Raw genomic sequence first — 19,562 nt, forward strand, 5'->3', positions numbered from 1 at the left:
ATGCCCTGCCCATTACAGCACCCTCTCAGACCCCTGTTGCTTGACAGCTCAGCTCAAAGAGACGCCTTCCGGTACACCCATGTTACCCAACTCTACAGTAGGGAAATGGGTCCAGAGAGGGCAAAGTTCTCCCCCAGGGACACACAGCGGATTGAGTTCTTAGAGGGTTGGGGAACTGAGGTGAGAGCCACTGCCTTTTCTAAGACCGGAAGTGAAGCCCGAGTGCGCCGCTGGGCCGGAGCCAGGTTAACACCATTTACAGAGAATACCAGGAATGCCACGTCTGCTGGTCCACCGCTCATTCTCCACGCACCCCCACCCATCACTGGAGTCTCTCTCCCAAAGGCGTTATGCAGGTCTTGGGGTCACAGAGTCCACAATAGGGAACAGTCACACACATTCAAGCCTCCAAGAGCCCAGTTCCACCCTCACCGCTCCGTCCTGCACCACTTAGGGGTCCAGCCCTTTCTCCAGAATCCCATCCTCACCCCACCCCTTGTTCTGCTGTTATTAAAGCCCCTTCCCATACCTCAATCCCACCCTTAGACTATGGGTCGCCGCCTTACTTCCAAGTATTACTCTCTAGCCACACCCTTCTCAGATTTTTGGCCCCTCCTCTGTGACCTGAGCTCTGTCCGCGTGCGCGTGAGGTCCGACCAAGCGCCAACCCCCTAGCCCCGCCCCCGAACTGCCCCCGCCCCACGAGGGCACAGCCCCTCCCTATCAGGCTCGCCTCTCACCCACTTCTCAGGTTTCCTCTGGCGTCCCCACACCGCCCTTCCTCTGCAACCCCGCCCCTCGCCCCGCCCCCTTGACAGCGGCCCCAGGGCTCCTCCCGGCTAGAGTGGACGGAACCGTGGAGCCTTGCAGCGGGTCCGAGAGATCAGGAGGCCCTCGCGCTTCCTTAAAGGGAAGATGCCGGAGTGGGTGGGCTCGCACGGCCGGCGTGAGCCGTGCCCAGGGGCTTGTAACTCGAGGACCCGTTTAAGGGCCGCTTTTAAGCGCGATGGCAGGTTCCGGGCGAGGTCCGGACCTAGCGCCCCATGCGGTGCCTCGTCGCCCACCTCAGGAGCTGAGGCGGGCGGAGTTGGTGGAGATCATCGTGGAGACGGAGGCGCAGACCGGGGTCAGCGGCATCAACGTAGCAGGTGGCGGCAAGGAGGGAATCTTTGTCCGCGAGCTTCGGGAAGATTCGCCCGCGGCTAGGAGCCTCAGCTTACAAGAAGGTGGGCGTGGCTGGAGCATGGGGCGGGGCCTCTCGGAGGGGGCGGGGTTAGGAGTGGGCCCTGGGTCCGGGGCGTGGCTGGCGGCGAGGAGGCGGGGAGGAAGGCTTGGGGCGGGGCTTTTCGTGGAGACCTTGCAGTGAGTGGCCCAGAGCCGGCTCTGGAGCTTCATTAGGTCGGTTTGACTCCCAGATCTGCAGTTTAGTAGCTTGTGAATTTCTGTGTTTTGGTTTTTTCACCTCGAAAATGGGAATGATTCTAGTACTCACCTCATAGGGTTATTACACGGATCAAATGAGTCAGTATTTGAAAACGGTGCATAGCTAAGTGGCACATAGTAAGCACGATGTAAGCACTAGTTATTTTTGTTGTTGGGACTGGAGAAAAGAGGTGGAGTTAACAACTTGGAGGGGGTGTGGAGGGGTTCTTAGGGATGTTTTAGGTGACATAGATGAGGCCGCTGTGGTTTATTCATGCAACAACTATTTACTAAGTGCCTGCTATTTACAGATATTATTCTAGGTGCTCGGGCTACTGCAGTGAACAAAATAGACAACAGTCTCTGCACTTATGGAGCTTACCTTCTAGTAGGGAGAGACCTATCTGAGCAAAATCTGTAAAATACATAGTAAGTTAGAAGGCAATATGTGCTATGGGAGCCAGGAGGACAGTTATATTTTTTCCTTTTCTCTTTTTTTAGAGAGAGAGCGAGTGAGCCAGCTGGGGAGAGGGGCAGAGGGAGAGAGGGGGAGAAAGAGAGAGAGAGACAGAGAGAATCTTAAGCAGGCTCTGCACTCAGCACAGACCCTGATGCGGGGCTCGATCCCAAGACCCTGGGATCATGATCTGAGCCAAAATCAAGCAATGGATGCTCAACTGACTGAGCCACCTAGGCACTGCAGAACAGTTGTAATTTTAAGGAGGATGAGCCAGGAAGGGAGGAAAGGCCTGGTGGAGGACAGGGAGTGAGCTCTGTGGCCATTTGGAGGAACATAACATGCGGAGAGAACGGCCAGTGCAAACACCCCAAGGTTGGGGTATGCCTAACTTGATGGAGGAAAAGCAAGGAAGCCAGTGTGGATGGAATAGAGTTAGAGAAGAGGAGAGTAAGAGAGAAGGCCAGAGAGGTAAGGAAAGTGCAGTTTTTAGAGGGCTTTATAGACCATGGATTTGGGCTTTTACGTGGAGGAGGAACATGAATTGGCTGTTTCGAATAGCATCCTGTATTAGCAGTAGGCTGAAGGAAGCACGGTGGGGAGCGGGGAGACCAACAAAGAGGCTACTCTGGGGCACCTGCTGGCTCAGTTGGTAGAACATGTGACTCTTGACCTCAAGGTCGTGAGTTTGAGCCCCACGTTGGGTGCAGAGATTCACTAAAATGAAATGAAATAAAGAGGCTACTCTGATTATCCAGGTAAGAGGAGATGGTGATTCTCAAAACAGTGTTAATGGAGTTGAAGAGAAAGGTTTGGATTCTGGATGTATTTTAAAGGAGAGGAGCCTTCAGGACTGGATATGGGGTATGATGAAAAGAGAGGGTTCAAGGATGTGTCCAGGGATTCTTAACCTGAGGATGGAGTTGGTAGTTCCACAGATGGGGCATTCTAGGGCTGGAACTTGTTTGAGGTAAGACCACATTGACAGTTTGGATCTGTCACGTGAGGGGTATCTATTAGACTCCAAAATGAAGATATGGAGGGGTAAATGGATATATGAGTCCAGGAGGGAGGGGAGAGTGCTGGGCTGGAGAGATACACTTGGGAATTGTCAGCCCATTTCTGTTCTTCAAACTCCTGACTCTGGACAAGCTTCCTAAAGAGGTGGATGTAGCATGTAAAGAGGTCCAAGGCCTGAGCTCTGGGACAGTGTGTCTTTAAGAGATCCAGGAGATGGGAAGGTAGTTTCCCAGGAGGCTGAGAAGGAATCTCCAGGAAGGTTCTAGAGGGTGTGTGGCATCCCAGAGGCCAAGCCAAACAAGTGGATGAAGGGGAGAGAGTCGTTAGGTCAAAGGTTGTGAAGTCCACTCAGATGAAGTCTGGGACTTGCCCATTGGACTTAGCTACACAGAGGTATGGGACCTTGAGAGGAGCAGCTCAAGGTTCTGGGAGGGGGTGTCAGAAGTGTGATTGGAGACGTGGAAACATGCAGTTGTCCACATGCAGCTGGACAACTCAATGCATTTGCCATTAAGGTGAACAGATATGTGGAACGGGAGATCCGGGAGTGAGGTCAAGACAACTTTTCATATGGGATAAGTAATGCTATGTTATATGCTGATGGGAATAACATAGAAGAGAAGGACAAACTGATGATGTGGGGAGAGAGGGGAGAATTGCTCGAGGATGTCCCTGAGAAGGTGGCAGAAAGATTGACCTGAGGGAGGGGTGATGACAGTTCATCCTTAGGAACTGGTGGAGTAAATTACCACAGGAGCAGGTGCGGGAGCGCAGTGGGGAGAGGGGGTGGGAATGAGGGAGGGGGTGGGAGTTTCTAGAAGTTCTTTTCTGATTCTTTTCTCTCAGTAAAGGAAACGAAGTCAAGTGTCTAAAACATGAGAATGGGAGAGGGAAGTGGACAGGCAATGGGCGTGGCTCGAATGGGCGTAGATTTGCTGGGGAGGTGGAACTAAGGCCATGGGGCGGGGCTTCACGCTTGAGTATCTGGACCTCAAACTGCGAGGAACTTTGCTTCTCTGCGCTGGGAGGGGGCAGGATAGGCAGGGCCAGAGTCTTGGGCTGGGCCTCTGAGCTAGCTCCAGGGAAGTGGGTGGGGCCGGGCATGGATGGAGCCTAGAGAATGCCCACGCCCCGCCCATCTCCGCCTCATCTGCAGGGGACCAGCTGCTGAGCGCCCGTGTGTTCTTCGAGAACTTCAAGTAAGAGGACGCGCTCCGCCTGCTGCAATGTGCCGAGCCTTACAAGGTCTCCTTCTGCCTGAAGCGCACTGTGCCCACCGGGGACCTGGCGCTGCGGCCTGGGACCGTGGCTGGCTACGAGATCAAGGGCCCACGGGCCAAGGTGGCCAAGCTGGTACGCGTGCTTAGCCCGGTCCCAGCTCTGGACCGCCCCAGCGATCCAGTCTCTGCGCCGTGAGCCCCACTCCCCCACACCATGGGCCGGCCTTGCCCTCTGTCTTGTCACTAACCCAACTCTAACCCCACCCTCTGCCTCCTGTTCTCCACCCCTAAACTCCTCCCTGGGGAGGAGGACCTACCCATCTCAGACCAAGGCCTTCACCCACTTTGGAGAGGCAGCAGCTCTAGGTCCTGAGCCGGGGCAGGGCGGGGGAGGGACTCCAAATCAGGGAGGGCAGGTTCAAGCCTGAGGGCTGCTCACTTACTGCTGAGTGACCCTGGACAAGTTTCTTTCCCTTTCTGGGCCTCAGTTTCCCCATCTCTAGAATGAGGGAATTGGGGAGAATCCTGGAGGAGCACCTAGAAGTCTTGGGTCCCAGGTCCTACACTCCTGTTGACTCATTGTCAGATGCTCAATGAAAGTCTTTGCCTTAGGGAGGCAGTCAAGGTGAAATGACAGGAAGGAAGTGGGGATGGCGATCTGGGGACAAGGTGCTTTGTCCAACACATTCCCAGCCTGGTGCAATACCAGCTGGGGATCCCCCTGCCTACCCCGAGCCTCCCACTGTCCCACCGCCTCCCGCATCTCTCCTCTCTCCCCAGAACATCCAGAGTCTGTCCCCTGTGAAGAAGAAGAAGATGGTGGTACCCGGGGCCCTGGGGGCCCCTGCAGACCTGGCCCCTGTTGACGTCGAATTCTCCTTTCCCAAGTTCTCCCGTCTACGTCGGGGCCTCAAAGCCGAGGCTGTAGAGGGTCCCGTCCCAGCTGCCCCCACCCGCCGGCGCCTCCAGCTGCCTAGGCTGCGCGTCCGGGAAGTGGCGGAAGAAGCCCAGGTAGCCCGGCTGGCCGCCGCCGCTCCTCCCCCGAGGAAGCCCAAAGTGGAGGCTGAGACGGCGGCAGGAGCCCGCTTCACAGCGCCCCAGGTGGAGCTGGTTGGGCCCCGGCTGCCAGGCGCCGAGGTGGGTGTCCCCCAGGTCTCAGCCCCCAAGGGGCTGGGAGAGGTGGTCCGCCACCTGCCGAGCCTTGGACTAGGAGCCCCAGCCGCACCTGCTGTGGAGCCCGCAGCGCGAGGGATCCAGGTCCCTCAGGTGGAGCTGCCCGCCTTGCCCTCGCTCCCCGCTCTGCCCACCCTGCCCTGTCTGGAGACCCGGGAAGGGGCTGCAGCGGTGATGGTGCCCACCCTGGACGTGGCAGCGCCCACCGTAGGGGTGGACCTGGCCTTGCCGGGTGCGGAGGTGGAGGTCCGAGGAGAGGCACCTGAGGTGGCCCTGAAGATGCCCCGCCTCAGTTTCCCCCGCTTCGGGGCTCGTGCAAAGGAAGTTGCTGAGGCCAAGGTGGCCAAGGTCAGCCCCGAGGCCAGGGCCAAGGGGCCCAGACTTCGAATGCCCACCTTTGGGCTCTCTCTCCTAGAGCCCCGACCCGCTGCCGCCGAGGCTGCTGTCGAGAGCAAGCTCAAGCTGCCCGCCATCAAGATGCCTTCCTTTGGCATTGGGGTCTCGGCCCCTGAGGTCAAGATGCCCAAGGGGCCAGAGGTGAAGCTCCCCAAGGCTCCTGAGGTCAAGCTCCCGAAGGTGCCCGAGGCAGCCCTTCCAGCCGTGCAGCTCCCCGAGGTGGAGCTCCCAAAAGTGTCAGAGATGAAGCTCCCGAAGGTGCCCGAGATGGCCGTGCCCGAGGTGCGCCTCCCGGAAGTGCAGCTGCCGACGGTCCCCGAGATGAAGCTCCCTGAGATGAAGCTCCCGAAGGTGCCCGAGATGGCCGTGCCCGAGGTGCGCCTCCCGGAAGTGCAGCTGCCGAAGGTCCCCGAGATGAAGCTCCCGAAGGTGCCCGAGATGGCCGTGCCCGAGGTGCGCCTCCCGGAGGTGCAGCTGCCGAAGGTCCCCGAGATGAAGCTCCCTGAGATGAAGCTCCCGAAGGTGCCCGAGATGGCCGTGCCCGAGGTGCGCCTCCCGGAAGTGCAGCTGCCGACGGTCCCCGAGATGAAGCTCCCTGAGATGAAGCTCCCGAAGGTGCCCGAGATGGCCGTGCCCGAGGTGCGCCTCCCGGAAGTGCAGCTGCCGAAGGTCCCCGAGATGAAGCTCCCGAAGGTGCCCGAGATGGCCGTGCCCGAGGTGCGCCTCCCGGAGGTGCAGCTGCCCAAGGTCTCAGAGATGAAAGTGCCGGACATGAAACAGATGGCCGTGCCCGAGGTGCGCCTCCCGGAGGTGCAGCTGCCCAAGGTCTCAGAGATGAAAGTGCCGGACATGAAACTGCCTGAGATGAAACTCCCTGAGATAAAACTCCCCAAGGTGCCTGAGATGGCTGTGCCTGATGTCCACCTGCCAGAGGTGCAGCTGCCGAAGGTGTCGGAGATGAGGCTGCCGGAAGTGCAGGTTCCGAAGGTCCCAGATGTGCAGCTTCCAAAGGCACCCGAGGTGAAGCTGCCCAAGGCTCCGGAGCTGCGGTTAAAAGCCGAGCAGGCAGAGGGGGTGGAATTTGGCCTCAAAATGCCCAAGATGACCATGCCCAAGCTGGGGAGGGCAGAGTCCCCACCACGAGGCAAGCCGGGCGAGCCAGGGGCTGAGGTCCCCGGGAAGCTGGTGACGCTCCCCTGTCTGCAGCCGGAGGCGGGCACCGAGGCTCGGGTGGGTGTCCCCTCTCTCTCCCTGCCCTCAGTGGAGCTAGACCTGCCACGGGCCCTCAGCCTGGAGGGGCAGGCCCCAGCAGCTGAAGTGGGCAAGGTGGAGCGGGCAGAGGGCCCTCGCGTAGCGACAGGGGTCGGGGAAGTGGCCTTCCGGCTGCCATCCGTGGAAATCGTCACCCCACAGCTGCCCACGGTGGAAGTGGAGGAAGGGCAGCTGGAGGCGATGGAGATGAAAGGCAAGCCCTCCTCTAAGTTCTCCTTGCCCAAGTTTGGACTCTCAGGGCCCAAAGTGGCCAAGGCGGAGGCTGAGGGGGCTGGGCGAGCCGCCAAGCTGAAGGTGTCCAAGTTCGCCATCTCGCTCCCCAAGGCCCGAGCGGGGACTGAGGCCGAGGCTAAAGGGGCAGGGGAGGCGGGGCTACTGCCCGCCCTCGATCTGTCCATCCCGCAGCTCAGCCTGGATGCCCATCTGCCCACGGCCAAGGTGGATGTGGCCGGGGCTGACGTCAAGCTCAAGGGGCCCAGGTTTGCCCTGCCCAAGTTTGGGGCCAAAGGCCGGGACACGGAGGCGGGAGAACCGGCGTCGGGGGTGGCCGAGTTGGAGGGCAAGGGCTGGGGTTGGGACGGGAAGGTGAAGGTGCCCAAGCTCAAGATGCCGTCCTTCGGGCTGGCTCGAGGAAAGGAGGCCGAGATCCAGGGCGGGCGTGGCAGCCCAGGGGAAAAGCCAGAGTCCATGGTTGGCCAGCTTAAGATCCCCGACGTGGAGCTGGTCACCCTGGGGGCCCAGGAGGATGGGGGCGCCGAGGGGGCGGCAGCCGTCAGTGGAGTTCGGCTCTCGGGCCTGCAAGGGTCCACGGCCAGGCAGGCAGCCACCGAGGGACAGGAGGCAGCGCTGAGGATGCCCCTGGGCATCTCCTTGCCCCAGGTAGAGCTGCCCAGCTTCGGGGAGGCTGGCCTGGGCGCCACCCCCGGGCAGCAGGTCAAGGGTGCAGCCCCTTTGGCAGAGGGCACAGCAGGCTACAGGGTCCAAGTGCCTCAGGTGACCTTGTCTCTGCCTGGCGCTGGAGCCCAGGTGGCGGGTGGTGAGCTGCTGGTCGGTGAGGGCGTCTTCAAGATGCCCGCTGTGACGGTGCCCCAGCTCGAGCTGGACGTGGGGCTGAGCCGAGAGGCGCAGGTGGCTGAGGCAGCCACGGGCGAGGGTGGCTTGAGGCTGAAGATGCCCACCCTGGGGGCCAGGGCCGAAGCCGGGGAAGAGGGGCCCCCAGGGGCCGAGCGCACCTTCCGCCTCTCGCTGCCCGACGTGGAGCTGTCGCCACCTGCTGTGAGCAGCCACGCCGAGTACCAGGTGGCAGAGGGCGAAGGGGATGCTGGACACAAGCTGAAGGTGCGGTTGCCCCGCTTCGGCCTGGTTCGGGCCAAGGAGGGCGTGGAAGAGGGCGAAAAGACCAAGAGCCCCAAACTCAGGCTGCCCCGAGTGGGCTTCAGCCAGAGCGAGGCTGTGCCTGGGGAAGGCTCCCCCAGCCCGGAGGACGAGGAGGAGGAGGGTGGCGGGGAGGGGGCCCCCGGGCGCCGAGGCAGAGTCCGAGTCCGCCTGCCTCGCGTGGGCCTGGCCGCCCCTTCCAAGGCCTCTCGGGGACAGGAGGGCGACGCAGCCCCCAAGTCCCCCAGCGGGGAGAAGTCACCCAAGTTCCGCTTCCCCCGGGTGTCCCTAAGCCCCAAGGCCCGGAGCGGGAGCGGGGACCAGGAAGAGGGTGGATTCCGGGTGCGGCTGCCCAGTGTGGGGTTTTCGGAGACGGGGGCTCCAGGCCCTGCCCGGTTGGAGGGGGCTCAGGCTGCTGTCATCTGAGGGCCCCCCCCCTCCCCGGGGCTGAGGGAGAGTCCCCTCCCATCTTCCCAACCCCGTCTAGTCCTCGTTTTCTGTGTGACATAACTAGCACTAACCCCCAGAGGGCCGGGAGGTGGGGACTGACCTGACCGTGAAGAGGCCGGGAGGCAGGACTGCCTGTATCTTGCCAAGCCATGTGAATAAAATAATCCAGACGTAGCCTTGTGTTCTGTTTCCTCTATGTGTGGGGGTGGGGAGGGTGGGAGGGGGCGGGGAGCAGGAGAGGGTGGAGGGGGTGCAGGAAAAGAGGTCCCTGAGGAGGAAGGAAGGGGGCTTGAGCCTGGCCTGAGGAGAGCCTGCGTTTGGGGGACACACAGGCCACCCCTGGTCTGGAGAGGGTCAGGGAAGTCGTGTAGGGGGCGGGGTGGGAAGGGGCCATTCAGAATTCCCAGGGGCCTCTGAGCAAGCCCCCTCTGCTGGGGACTCTGCCGGTTCTGGGGGAACCCCGCCCACCAGGACGTCCCTGGGGGCGCCCTAAGAGAGCAGGATCGCTACCCATCTGCCCTCTGCTGGCCACCTTCACACCCACAGGAGTAGCTCCACGTCCTGGCAATCCTTTCCTGTCTAGCTGGTTTGACTGTCCCGGCCACCCTTGGCCCCCTCCAGGAAGGCCCCTCCTGGTCCCCTCTCACGGCTCCTGGGCTCAGAGACTCCACCCCAGATACCTGGCTGCCTCTTAGGACTAGGTCCCAGGGTCCTCAGCTGCTATCAGGGCTGGGCTTTGGCTCCCGGGGACCGGTCCCCACTCAGGATCTAAGCCCCCACCAGGGCCTCCAGGTTCCTCCACATTTCTCTCTGCGATGCCCGATACCAGACCAAGAAGACACTCCATCTAGTCGGAGATGTCCCCCTGAAGCCCCCATATCAGCCCCTCCACTCTCATCACATCTGGCTATGCCCTCGAGTTGTCACAGACCCCTGATTTACCCCAGCCCCCTTCTCCTTTAAAACTGGGCTCCCTCGGGGCGCCTGGGTGGCTCAGTCAGTTGGGTGGGTGGCCGACTTCGGCTCAAGTCATGATCTCACGGTTCGTGGGTTCGAGCCCCGCATCGGGCTCTGTGCTGACTGCCAGCTCGGAGCCTGGAGCCTGTTTCAGAGTCTGTGTCTCCCTCTCTCTCTGATCCTCCCCTGCTCACGCCGTGTCTCTCTCTCTCTCTCTCTCTCTCTCAGAAATAAATAAAACACTAAAAATATTTTTAAAAAAAGTCTCGCTCAGGTCCCTCCCTGGTTGTGTACTTTCTCTTCATTCCTACCAAACATGGCAGGAATTTACATTCACGGTGTGCACCCTTTGCTTAGCCCCCCGGCATTTTGGGGGTTTCCCCTCCCACCATGGCTGTCCTGTGAGGGTCCATAGTGACCTCTCTGTGACCATGCAGAGGGCTTCCTCTGCTTCCCTCGTCCTGACTCCTCAGGGTCTCTTCCTCCTTCCTGAACACTCTCTCTTCTCTCTTCCCCACTCCCTCTCACTCCTCATGCCCCTGGGGCCCTCAGGACTCCTCCCAGGCCCTCATCCAGCCCTTCTTTAACACTGGGCTCCCCAGGTTTTTTTTTTTTTTTTTTTTTCTAGGAGAGAGAGACAGCGTGAGCAGGGGAAGGTCAGAGAGAGAGGGAGTCACAGACTGAAACAGGCTCCAGGCTCTGAGCTGGCAGTCAGCACAGAGCCCGACGCAGGGCTCGAACCCATGAACCGCGAGATCATGACCCAAGCGAAAGTCGGACGCTTAACCGACTAAGCCACCCAGGCGCCCCTGGGCTCCCCAGTTTTAAACACCTTTAAAACACCCTCCCCAGGCCATGTCACCCTCCCTGTGGTCCACACGGGAATCCAGTGGCCTCTGTACACCACCCCTGGACGACGTCTCCCGGGCACTGGGAGCATGTGTCGGGTAGTGGTTCAGAGTTTGCCTCTAGAACCAGACTGCTCGAGGCTAAGCCTGTCTCTGGGACCCAGCTGGGTGACTGTAGGCATTTTGTCAACTTCCTTGTGTCTTGATTTTCTCTTTCATAAAATAGAACTATTACAATGTATGTCATGGGTGGCTCAGCCCGTTAAGCGTCTGACTTTGGCTCAGATCATGATCTTGCAGTTAATGGGTTTGAGCCCCACCTCGGGCTCTGTGCAGACAGTGCAGAGCCTGGAGCCTGCTTCAGATTCTGTCTCCCTCTCTCTATGCCCTTCCCCTGCTTGCGCTCTGTCTCTCCCCCTCTCTCTCAAAGATAAATAAGATTAAAAAAAATAATAAATAAAACATGTCATAAGGATCAGATAAGGCTTCTAAAGCACTCAAGACATGTCTATATATCTCAGTGCCCAAGCTTCTTTTTTATTTAATTTTTAAAAATGTTTATATATTTTTGAGACAGAGAGACAGAGTGTGAGCAGGGGAGGGGCAGAGAGAGAGGGAGACACAGAATCTGAAGCAGGCTCCAGGCTCTGAGCTGTCAGCACGGAGCCCGACATAGGGCTCGAACCCATGAACTGCAAGATCATGACCTGAGTTGAAGTCGGATGCTCAGTTGACTGAGCCACCCAGGCGCCCCTCAGTGTCCAAGCTTCTAATCTGACACCAGCATCTTCTCCCCTAAAGTGCTCCTTATCCATATCCCAATCTCAGGGACCATCCTTGAGCCCTGGACCTTGTTCTGGATGGTTCCTTCTTTCCCCCACAAGCTGTCAGTCCCACAGCTTGGCCTTCTGTGTCATGTACCAGCCTCCTCCCCTGCACCCCAGCCCTCTCTCACCTGGGCTCCATTCCAGGCTCGGGCCTCCACTTTCATCCCCTCCACTCTCCTTCACACAGCAGCTTTCTGATGCTTCAATCTGATGCTGTCCTCCCCTGCTCACAGTCCTTCTGTGGCTCCCCAGTACCCTCAGATAAATGTGTCCAAATTCCTTAGCCTGGCATTGGAGACCTTTTACCACCTGGCCCTGCTTCAGTGACACCTCCCCTGTGGCAGCCACAGGCAGGGGTGGGTGTCTGCTGAACACAGGCAGGCGCACACACACACACACACACACACACACACACCTCCCCAGCCCTTCACCTCTGTTGAGGAATCTCCCAGTCCTCTGGCCTAGAAGTCCAGGATCAGACTTCTTTCTCAGTCAACCCTTCACCTGTCCAGCCCCTCCAGGGTTCCACCCCTGGGTGGGGGAGGGGGCTCGACCTGCCACCCCACCCCCCATTCCAGCCTGAGGCTCAGGTCTCCGACAACAGAACCAGAGCCACTCAGCAACGCTAGAACCCATTCAGGGGGGGCGGCCTGGGGCCCCTCGTCCCAAACCAGGAGGGATTTGGGGGAGGGGTGTGGCCCTTGGCAGACTGGCAGTGTGGCCCTGGGGGCTGGGGGTTGCCAGGGAGGTGGGGGCGACCCTCGAAGCGGGAGGCACGAGTGCAGTCCTCCTTCCCCCACTGGGGGGGCCTCTGAGCCGTCATCGGGGCAGAAGGCTTCAAAGACAAAGCCTGTGGGGCAGGGGCGGCAGCAGCGGGGTGTCTGGTGGCAGGAGCACCATGGCCACCATCCAGTCGGAGACTGACTGCTATGACATCATCGAGGTGCTGGGCAAGGGCACCTTCGGGGAGGTGGCCAAGGGCTGGCGGCGAAGCACGGGTGAGATGGTGGCCATCAAGATCCTCAAGAACGACGCCTACCGCAACCGCATCATCAAGAACGAGCTTAAGCTCCTGCGCTGCATGAGGGGCCTGGACCCCGAGGAGGCCCACGTCATCCGCTTCCTCGAGTTCTTCCACGACGCCCTCAAGTTCTACCTGGTCTTCGAGCTGCTGGAGCAAAACCTTTTCGAGTTCCAGAAGGAGAACAACTTCGCACCCCTCCCTGCCCGCCACATCCGCACGGTCACCCTGCAGGTGCTCAGGGCCCTGGCCCGGCTCAAGGAGCTGGCGATCATCCATGCCGATCTCAAGCCCGAGAACATCATGCTGGTGGACCAGACCCGCTGCCCCTTTAGGGTCAAGGTGAGTGGGGCGGCCCTGGGATGGCGGTGGCCCTCGTTCCCGTCTTCCCCCAGCCCTGGACATCCTCCGGTCGCCAGGGGCTCCCTTGTCTCCCCTCCCCCTCCCTCCCCCCCAGAAGTCTCCCCTGCCCTACCCTGCCCTTGATGCCTGTACCCACCTCCTGGTCCTAAAATCCTCCCTGTCTCCCTATCCCGATTCTGACATCCTGTCTATCACAGACCTGACGCCTCTCGTCCTTGTCCAGTCCCTAGCTCACGTCCTCTGGCCCAGTCCTGTCTTTGTGGGGCTGACATTCTGGTGGGGGAAACGGAGTCGCCAAGACAAATGAGTCAGATATGGTATATGAGTGAGAAGGAGAAAAGATAAAGCAGGGAGGAGGGTGTGGGGTGTTGACTGGTGGTGGCGGTGGTGATGCTGGATGAAACTGTAGACAAGGCCTCACTGGGAAGGTGACACTTGAGGAAAGTCCCAAAGGAGGGAGGCAGCCATGTAGACATGTGGGGGGAAGAATCTGGGTGGGAGGAACAACTAGTGCAAAGGCCCTGAGGTAGGAGCGGTCTGAATTTATGTGTTTGAGCAGCACCCCAGAGCCCAGAGTGGCTGAAGCAGGGTGAGAAGAGGGAGGTATGGGGATCAAGGAGGTGATGGGGCCAAGGTCATACAGGGCCTTGTGGGCCACAGTGAAGACTGGTTTTCTTCTCTGTCCGATGGGGCCACAGGGGGAGGCTTCCGAACAGAGAGGAGCTGAGAGCTGGCTCAGGTGTTCACAGCGTCCCTCTGGCTGCTTGAGGACTGTGAGGGGCAGGGACAGGAAGGCAGTGAGGGGGGGCCCTGCTCTGCTCCAGGTGGCTGGGACGGGGTCAGGGTTTCGGGGAAGGGACATGGTGGGTGCGTTCTAGGGTAGGCGTGGAGCACTGACTGATTTGCGGACTGATCTGTGTGAAGTATAAGCCAGGACCTGAGTGGGGTGGAAGCCTGATGGTCCAGGAGACTGTACGGACGGCAGTGCCGTTCTTCACCACGGACAGTTTGTTCATTAACAAGCATTCACTGAGCTCCTGCTCTGGACATGATCCTGTACTGGGCACACAGAGGCACCTCCGATGCAGGTCACAAGCCTCTGGTCTCCTCCATCCCATTCCTGGCCCCTCTGGTCTGCCTGCATCTCCCCCGTCCAGCCCTGATCCCTCCGCCAGGCCCCTCTGTCCACTTCCGGGTTTGTCACTGTCTGATGACAGGTCTGAGCTAGAAGCACCGTGAAAGCAGCCGTCGGCATCTCCCAGCACAGGGCTGTGGCAGAGACAATGCTAAGTGAATGTCAGAGTCACAGGGAGATACAGAGTCATGAAAAGGCAGATCATTTTGCCCTAAGAGATGGAAGGACAGAGACCCAAGGAAAGAGAGACGCCCACAAACACCGCAGGAGACGAACGGGACAGATCCACAACACCTGGCCAGTGCTGGCACCCCTCTCGTGTTTGTGGGATGGATGGATGGATGGATGGATGGATGGATGCATGGATGGACGGACGGATGGACACTGAGTGCCCAGGGTCCTGCAAGCTCTCTGAGATTCAGGCCTCAGCAGTTTGTATTTAGAGTCAGGATTAAGAACCATTTCATGATACCACCTCCTGCAAATAGAAGGTGAGGGATGGCTGAATGACAAGCAGAGAAACTCAGAGAGGGAAACTGAGGCAGGGACCAAGATAGAGTCTTGGAGATTCGGAGAGCACATGGCGCACGGCGTTGGGAGAGACAGACTTTCAGCCATTCACAGTGCTGGTTCAGCAGGCGCTCATCAAGTCCCTGTTGTGCTTGGAGGGCTTGCGAGGGCCGTTCACGGTGCCCGATGGTGAAGACGGAAGAGGGTCGGGGCTTCAGGGAGGTGTCTTCCCAGCAGTGACACAGAGATGGAGACGGAGAGAGACACCGAGAGATGAGAGGCACAATGAAGAGCCAAACAATGAAGAGGCAAAAAACCCACAAAAAACTAAGAGAGTTACAAACAAGGGGCCGAAAGAAAGAATGGCAGGGACATAAAGCCCATTCATTCATTCAATCACTCACTCATTCTTTTTTTACATTTTTTTAAATGTTTGTTTTTGAAGAAGAGAGAGACACAGCGTGAGCAAGGGCAGAGAGACAGGCATAGAATCCGAAGCAGGCTCCAGGCTCCAAGCTGTCAGCACAGAGCCTGACACAGGCCTCGAACCCACAGACCGTGAGATCATGACCTGAGCCCACGTCGGATGCTTAACTGACTGAGCCACCCAGGCGCCCCTCATTCATTCACTCCCTCACTCTTGACTGAGCCCCTAACTGTGTGCTGGGCACTGCTCTAGGCATCTAGGGAGCCAGCAATGAAATAGACAGAACCCCTGCCCTGATGGGACTCACCCTAGCTGGGTAGAGAGACAATGAACTCAGCTGAAAGGCAAAATATATGATGTGTGAAGTGGTGTTGGGAGCTCTGGAGAAAAGGAGAGTGCTGGGAAGGGGGAGGGGAATGGTGAGGCTTTTCACAGGAGGTCATGCTGAGGAGGTAACATCTGACTGAGATGAGAGAACTGTGTGTGGACATCTGGAGGAAGAGCATTCCAGGCAGAGGGATCAGCCAGTGCAAAGTCCCTGAGCTTATTCAATGCATCTGGCTTATTCAAGGGACAGTGAGAGGCCCGTGAGGGGGGGGAGCGGGGGCGGGGGGGAGGTGAGGGCAGAGAGGTGATGGGGCAGATTGCTCAAGCCTTGGGGGCCACAGTGAGGTCATGGGCTTCCATCACAGGATGTGATAAAGACACAGAGGTTTTCTGAGCAGGGGAAAGATGTACTCTGACTCAGGTCTTCACAGGATGGCTCAGGGTGCGTACGATGAGGAGATTGGGGCGCTGAAGGAGGAGACCCTCAAGGAGGACCCCACATAGGTCTCAGTGGGAGATGACTGCAGACAGGATGGGGGTGGGGGCGGGGAGAGGAGGTGGGGCTGCAGAGTGGAGAGATTCCGGGTCCATCCAGAAGGCGGAGCCAACAAGATTTGCTGATGGACAAGGTGTGGACCGAAGGACAAAGGGAGGGATCCTCACCCTCACAGGCATAAGTTCTAGAGGAAAGAAACAAACGGAGGGACAAACACCCAAACCAGAGACGCAGACTGGCAGAGACAGGGGCATAACTGAGAGATAAAGGCTCCCAGACACAGCGACGGTCAGATGGCAGACGCAGAAAGACACTGGCGAGAGACACCAGGGAGGCCTCGGTCGGCCGCCCCTGTCCCTTGCCCTGCCCACCCGCCTGCCTCCCACCGATGCAGGTGATCGACTTCGGCTCGGCCAGCATTTTCAGCGAGGTGCGCTACGTGAAAGAGCCTTACATCCAGTCGCGCTTCTACCGGGCCCCCGAGATTCTACTGGGACTGCCCTTCTGCGAGAAGGTGGACGTGTGGTCCCTGGGCTGTGTCATGGCCGAGCTGCACCTGGGCTGGCCCCTCTACCCGGGCAACAACGAGTACGACCAGGTGCGCTACATCTGCGAGACCCAGGGCTTGCCCAAGCCCCACCTGCTGCACGCTGCCCGCAAGGCCCACCATTTTTTCAAGCGCAACCCTCACCCCGAGGCCAGCAACGCTTGGCAGCTCAAGTCCTCGGCCGACTACCTGGCTGAGACCAAGGTAGGGGCGCCGGCGGGGGGAGGGCAGGCGGTGAGGCAGGGGTGGGGGGGCGGAGGGGGAGGGAGCTGCCACATCGAGGAAAAAAAAAATCTAGGTTAGATCTCAGAGGGGACCGGAAGTTTGAGGGTCAGCTGTGGGAGGGGTCACAGCACGAGAGCTGTGGGTGAGACCGGAAGGTGGCGCTGGTCGTGTGTGGCGGCTCCTCTGAGTTTCGTGGCCAGGGGTCAGCACACTAGTGTGGCAAAGAGGTCAGACGACTGGGAGGCGTGGGGGTGGAGGACTAGGGGCTGGACCCATGGCTCTGGGGAGGACTACGTGTGTGTGGGAGAAGTGAACCTTGGCTCAGACTCCGGGTTAGATGACAGGAGACCCCAGAACACAGCCAGCTACCTTTCCTGCAGCAGTAGGAGGGCTCTGGGTCACACTAGAGGAGGTCTGGTATGCGGGCCCTCCAGCAGCAAGAGAGCTCCAAGTCCGATCATGGGCAGAACCGGAAGTCTAGCTTCAGGCCCGTGGACTTCATAACAACAAGAGGGCTCCGGACTGGACTCGAGGGCAGACTGGGAGCTGCGGGGTGGTCACACGTGGGCCCCACTTCAGGAGCACCCAAGGCCCGGATTCAACGTCAATCTCATGCCCCACCAGGTGCGTCCCCTGGAGCGCCGCAAGTACATGCTTAAATCACTGGACCAGATTGAGACGGTGAACGGCGGCGGGGCGGCCGCTCGGCTGACCTTCCTGGACCGCGAGGCGCTGGCCGAGCACGCTGACCTCAAGAGCATGGTGGAGCTGATCAAGCGCATGCTGACGTGGGAGTCGCACGAGCGCATCAGCCCCAGCGCCGCCCTGCGCCACCCCTTCGTGTCCATGCAGCAGCTGCGCAGCGCCCACGAGGCCACCCGCTACTACCAGCTCTCGCTGCGCGCCTGCCGCCTCTCCCTGCAGGTGGAGGGCAAGACACCCACGCCGGCTGCGGCCGCTGTGGAGGACGGGTCCCCCTACTACCGTCTGGCCGAGAAGGAGGAGGCCGCGGGCATGGGCAGCGTGGTGGGCAGCGGGCCCTTCTTCTGCGAGGAGAAGGCGCCCGGCGTGCAGAGGGCCATCGACCAGCTGGATGACCTGAGTCTGCAGGAGGTGGGGCGTGGGCTGTGGGGGGAGGCCCGAGCCGATGTGGTTCCTGACATGCTGGCCCCACTCAAGGCAGCCGCCGCTGGCCGCCGGGTGCCCGACTCGGGCCCCGAGCCCATCCTGGCTTTCTATGGCAGCCGCCTGGCGGGCCGCCACAAGGCCCGCAAGCCACCCGCAGGCTCCAAGTCCGACTCCAACTTCAGCAACCTCATCCGGCTGAGCCAGGCCTCGCCTGACGACGATGGGCCATGCCAGGGCAGTGGCTGGGCAGAGGGAGAGCGCCGTGGGGCCTCCGCCGAGCCGCCCACCATCCCGCAGCGCGACGGGGATGGACCAGACATCAAGGATATGACCATGGATGCTGATGTAAGTGAGCCAGGTGGGCTGGCGGCGTGCAGGTGGCTCTGGGATCGGGGCCTCCCGAGCTCCAGCAGGGGTGTTATCTCCGTGGGCCAGGCCCTGCTCCCAGCACATCTGCATTGCCCGCAGCTGGCTCCAAGCTCAACACATACTAGTCCATTCTCAGGACGGGACAAGGTTCAGCAAACACGAACCCATGTTCAGGACGTGATTAGGATTTGATACAGCCCAGCGAATGCTAACCTGTGTTCAGGATACAACATTTAGCACCTGGGAGCCCACCCCTACCACGTGATAAGGCTCAGCACACACTGACCCATATTCAGGATACAAAATTCGGTACCTGCTAACCTACTCTTATAAGGTGACAAGGCTCAGCACATACTAATCCGCTTCTGGGCTGTGTAAAAACTAAGAATGTGGTAATTCACCTGTAGGGAGTGATAAAGGCCCAACCTGGAGGCTCACCGCCTCCCCTCCCCCGAAAGAAGTTCCCTCAGAACACCTTAAGATCTCTGCACACACCATTTAAGCCTCCAAAGTTGCAGTGAGGGTTCGGGACCAAAAACATCACCCTCAGGAAGTCACAAAGGTTCATTCAGGACTGGAGAGAGTCGGTGAGGGGCAGGCAGCCGGTTCCCAGGGCTGGGGGCTTCTCGGCTGATGGTCCTTTGTTCTCCTCCACAGAGGCCGGGCCCTGAGCTCTACGACCCCAGCAGCTGCCCTGGGGAATGGCTGAGTGAGCCGAACTGGACTCTGGATGGTGTCAGGGGCCCGCGGGCGCAGGGGCTCCCAGTCCACCACGTTCACCCGCACGGTCCGCCCCGGACCACCAGCTTTCTGCAGCACGTTGGTGGGCACCATTGATGGTGACGCCGCCCCTGCCCATCGCTGGGGGCTGCGCTAGCTGGGCTGGCATCCCCTCCTTAGAGCCATTTCCTGAACCCACAAATTATTCTTACAGAAAGATAGTTATCCAGAAATTCCCCATTCCCCTCGCCCCCGGTACATGCCAGCACACACGCCTTGAATGCAGGAGGGCCTTGCGGTCTGGCCTGTGGCCCCCTGGGCCAAAGGGACACAGGAAGGGGGCCACACCCTGCTGGCCCTGAGCATGCCCTTGGCCCTGCTGCCTCTGCCCATTTCAATAAAGAACTGTTCAGCAGCCCTGAGTGAAGCCTGGCCTGGAGCTAGGGTGGGGTTCAGGTTGGCGCCCAGGGCCCTGCTCCCCGATGCTGCACCCTGTGCTGCACTCGGGCTCTGGCCGGAGCTGGGAGGCTGTCGCACTGGGAGGGACAGGCCCGCTCGCCTGCTGACCCACCCCCTAAATGGGCTACGTGCTTGTGCGTGGGACTCGACCTTCCCATCATCCCCGGTGTTCCATCAAAGCTTGCCCAATGCCCTGGTCTCATCTGTTGGTTGACCTGCCCTTGCCGTGTGCCCAGGCTTGGCATGCACTCACCTAAGCTTGGGGTCGTGCGGAGCGTACATTCACTTGGCAGCCCTAAGCTCACGCTCGGTGCCCACTCCGGTGTTGAGACGTGGGAGTCCACCCCGGGGACACGGAGACGGTTCAATGGGTGCCCGTCTGGCTGAGAGGCTGGGAACGACGTGCTGAGTGTGCGGCA

The 19,562-nt window shown here is 59.8% G+C and overlaps 3 protein-coding genes across 3 annotated transcripts; all 3 read left to right on the top strand.

Moving 5' to 3' along the window:
• The first annotated feature begins 1,006 nt into the window (after positions 1 to 1,006).
• On the top strand, positions 1,007 to 4,315 carry LOC120242605 (periaxin-like). Its single transcript, XM_039248475.1, is given in 2 exon segments — positions 1,007 to 1,226; positions 4,056 to 4,315. Coding segments are annotated over 2 exon segments (480 nt in total).
• A 434-nt stretch (positions 4,316 to 4,749) lies between these two features.
• Positions 4,750 to 8,958, top strand: LOC120242643 (periaxin-like). The gene is made up of 2 exons (XM_039248533.1): positions 4,750 to 6,141; positions 6,484 to 8,958. Exons 1-2 carry the CDS (start codon positions 4,750 to 4,752, stop codon positions 8,758 to 8,760), a joined length of 3,669 nt encoding a protein of 1,222 aa, XP_039104464.1. The 3' UTR covers positions 8,761 to 8,958.
• A 3,197-nt stretch (positions 8,959 to 12,155) lies between these two features.
• Positions 12,156 to 18,801, top strand: HIPK4 (homeodomain interacting protein kinase 4). The gene is made up of 4 exons (XM_039247926.1): positions 12,156 to 12,779; positions 16,090 to 16,446; positions 17,092 to 17,940; positions 18,622 to 18,801. The coding sequence occupies exons 1-4, from the start codon at positions 12,315 to 12,317 to the stop codon at positions 18,799 to 18,801; spliced, it is 1,851 nt and encodes a 616-aa protein (XP_039103857.1). The 5' UTR covers positions 12,156 to 12,314.
• The last annotated feature ends 761 nt before the right edge of the window (positions 18,802 to 19,562 follow it).

Source organism: Hyaena hyaena, unplaced genomic scaffold (genome assembly GCF_003009895.1).
Source record: "Hyaena hyaena isolate Hyena2069 unplaced genomic scaffold, ASM300989v1 scaffold_9, whole genome shotgun sequence".
Taxonomy (NCBI): domain Eukaryota; kingdom Metazoa; phylum Chordata; class Mammalia; order Carnivora; family Hyaenidae; genus Hyaena; species Hyaena hyaena.

Excerpts from the sequence above, each read along its gene's own strand:
- LOC120242643 (XM_039248533.1), top strand. The coding sequence starts at position 4,750 with ATGACAGGAAGGAAGTGGGGATGGCGATCTGGGGACAAGGTGCTTTGT. Across the intron at positions 6,142-6,483 it reads CCGAGATGGCCGTGCCCGAG|GTGCGCCTCCCGGAGGTGCA; the intron begins GTGCGCCTCCCG and ends GCCGTGCCCGAG.
- HIPK4 (XM_039247926.1), top strand. The coding sequence starts at position 12,315 with ATGGCCACCATCCAGTCGGAGACTGACTGCTATGACATCATCGAGGTG. Across the intron at positions 12,780-16,089 it reads GCTGCCCCTTTAGGGTCAAG|GTGATCGACTTCGGCTCGGC; the intron begins GTGAGTGGGGCG and ends CCACCGATGCAG. Across the intron at positions 16,447-17,091 it reads ACTACCTGGCTGAGACCAAG|GTGCGTCCCCTGGAGCGCCG; the intron begins GTAGGGGCGCCG and ends ATGCCCCACCAG.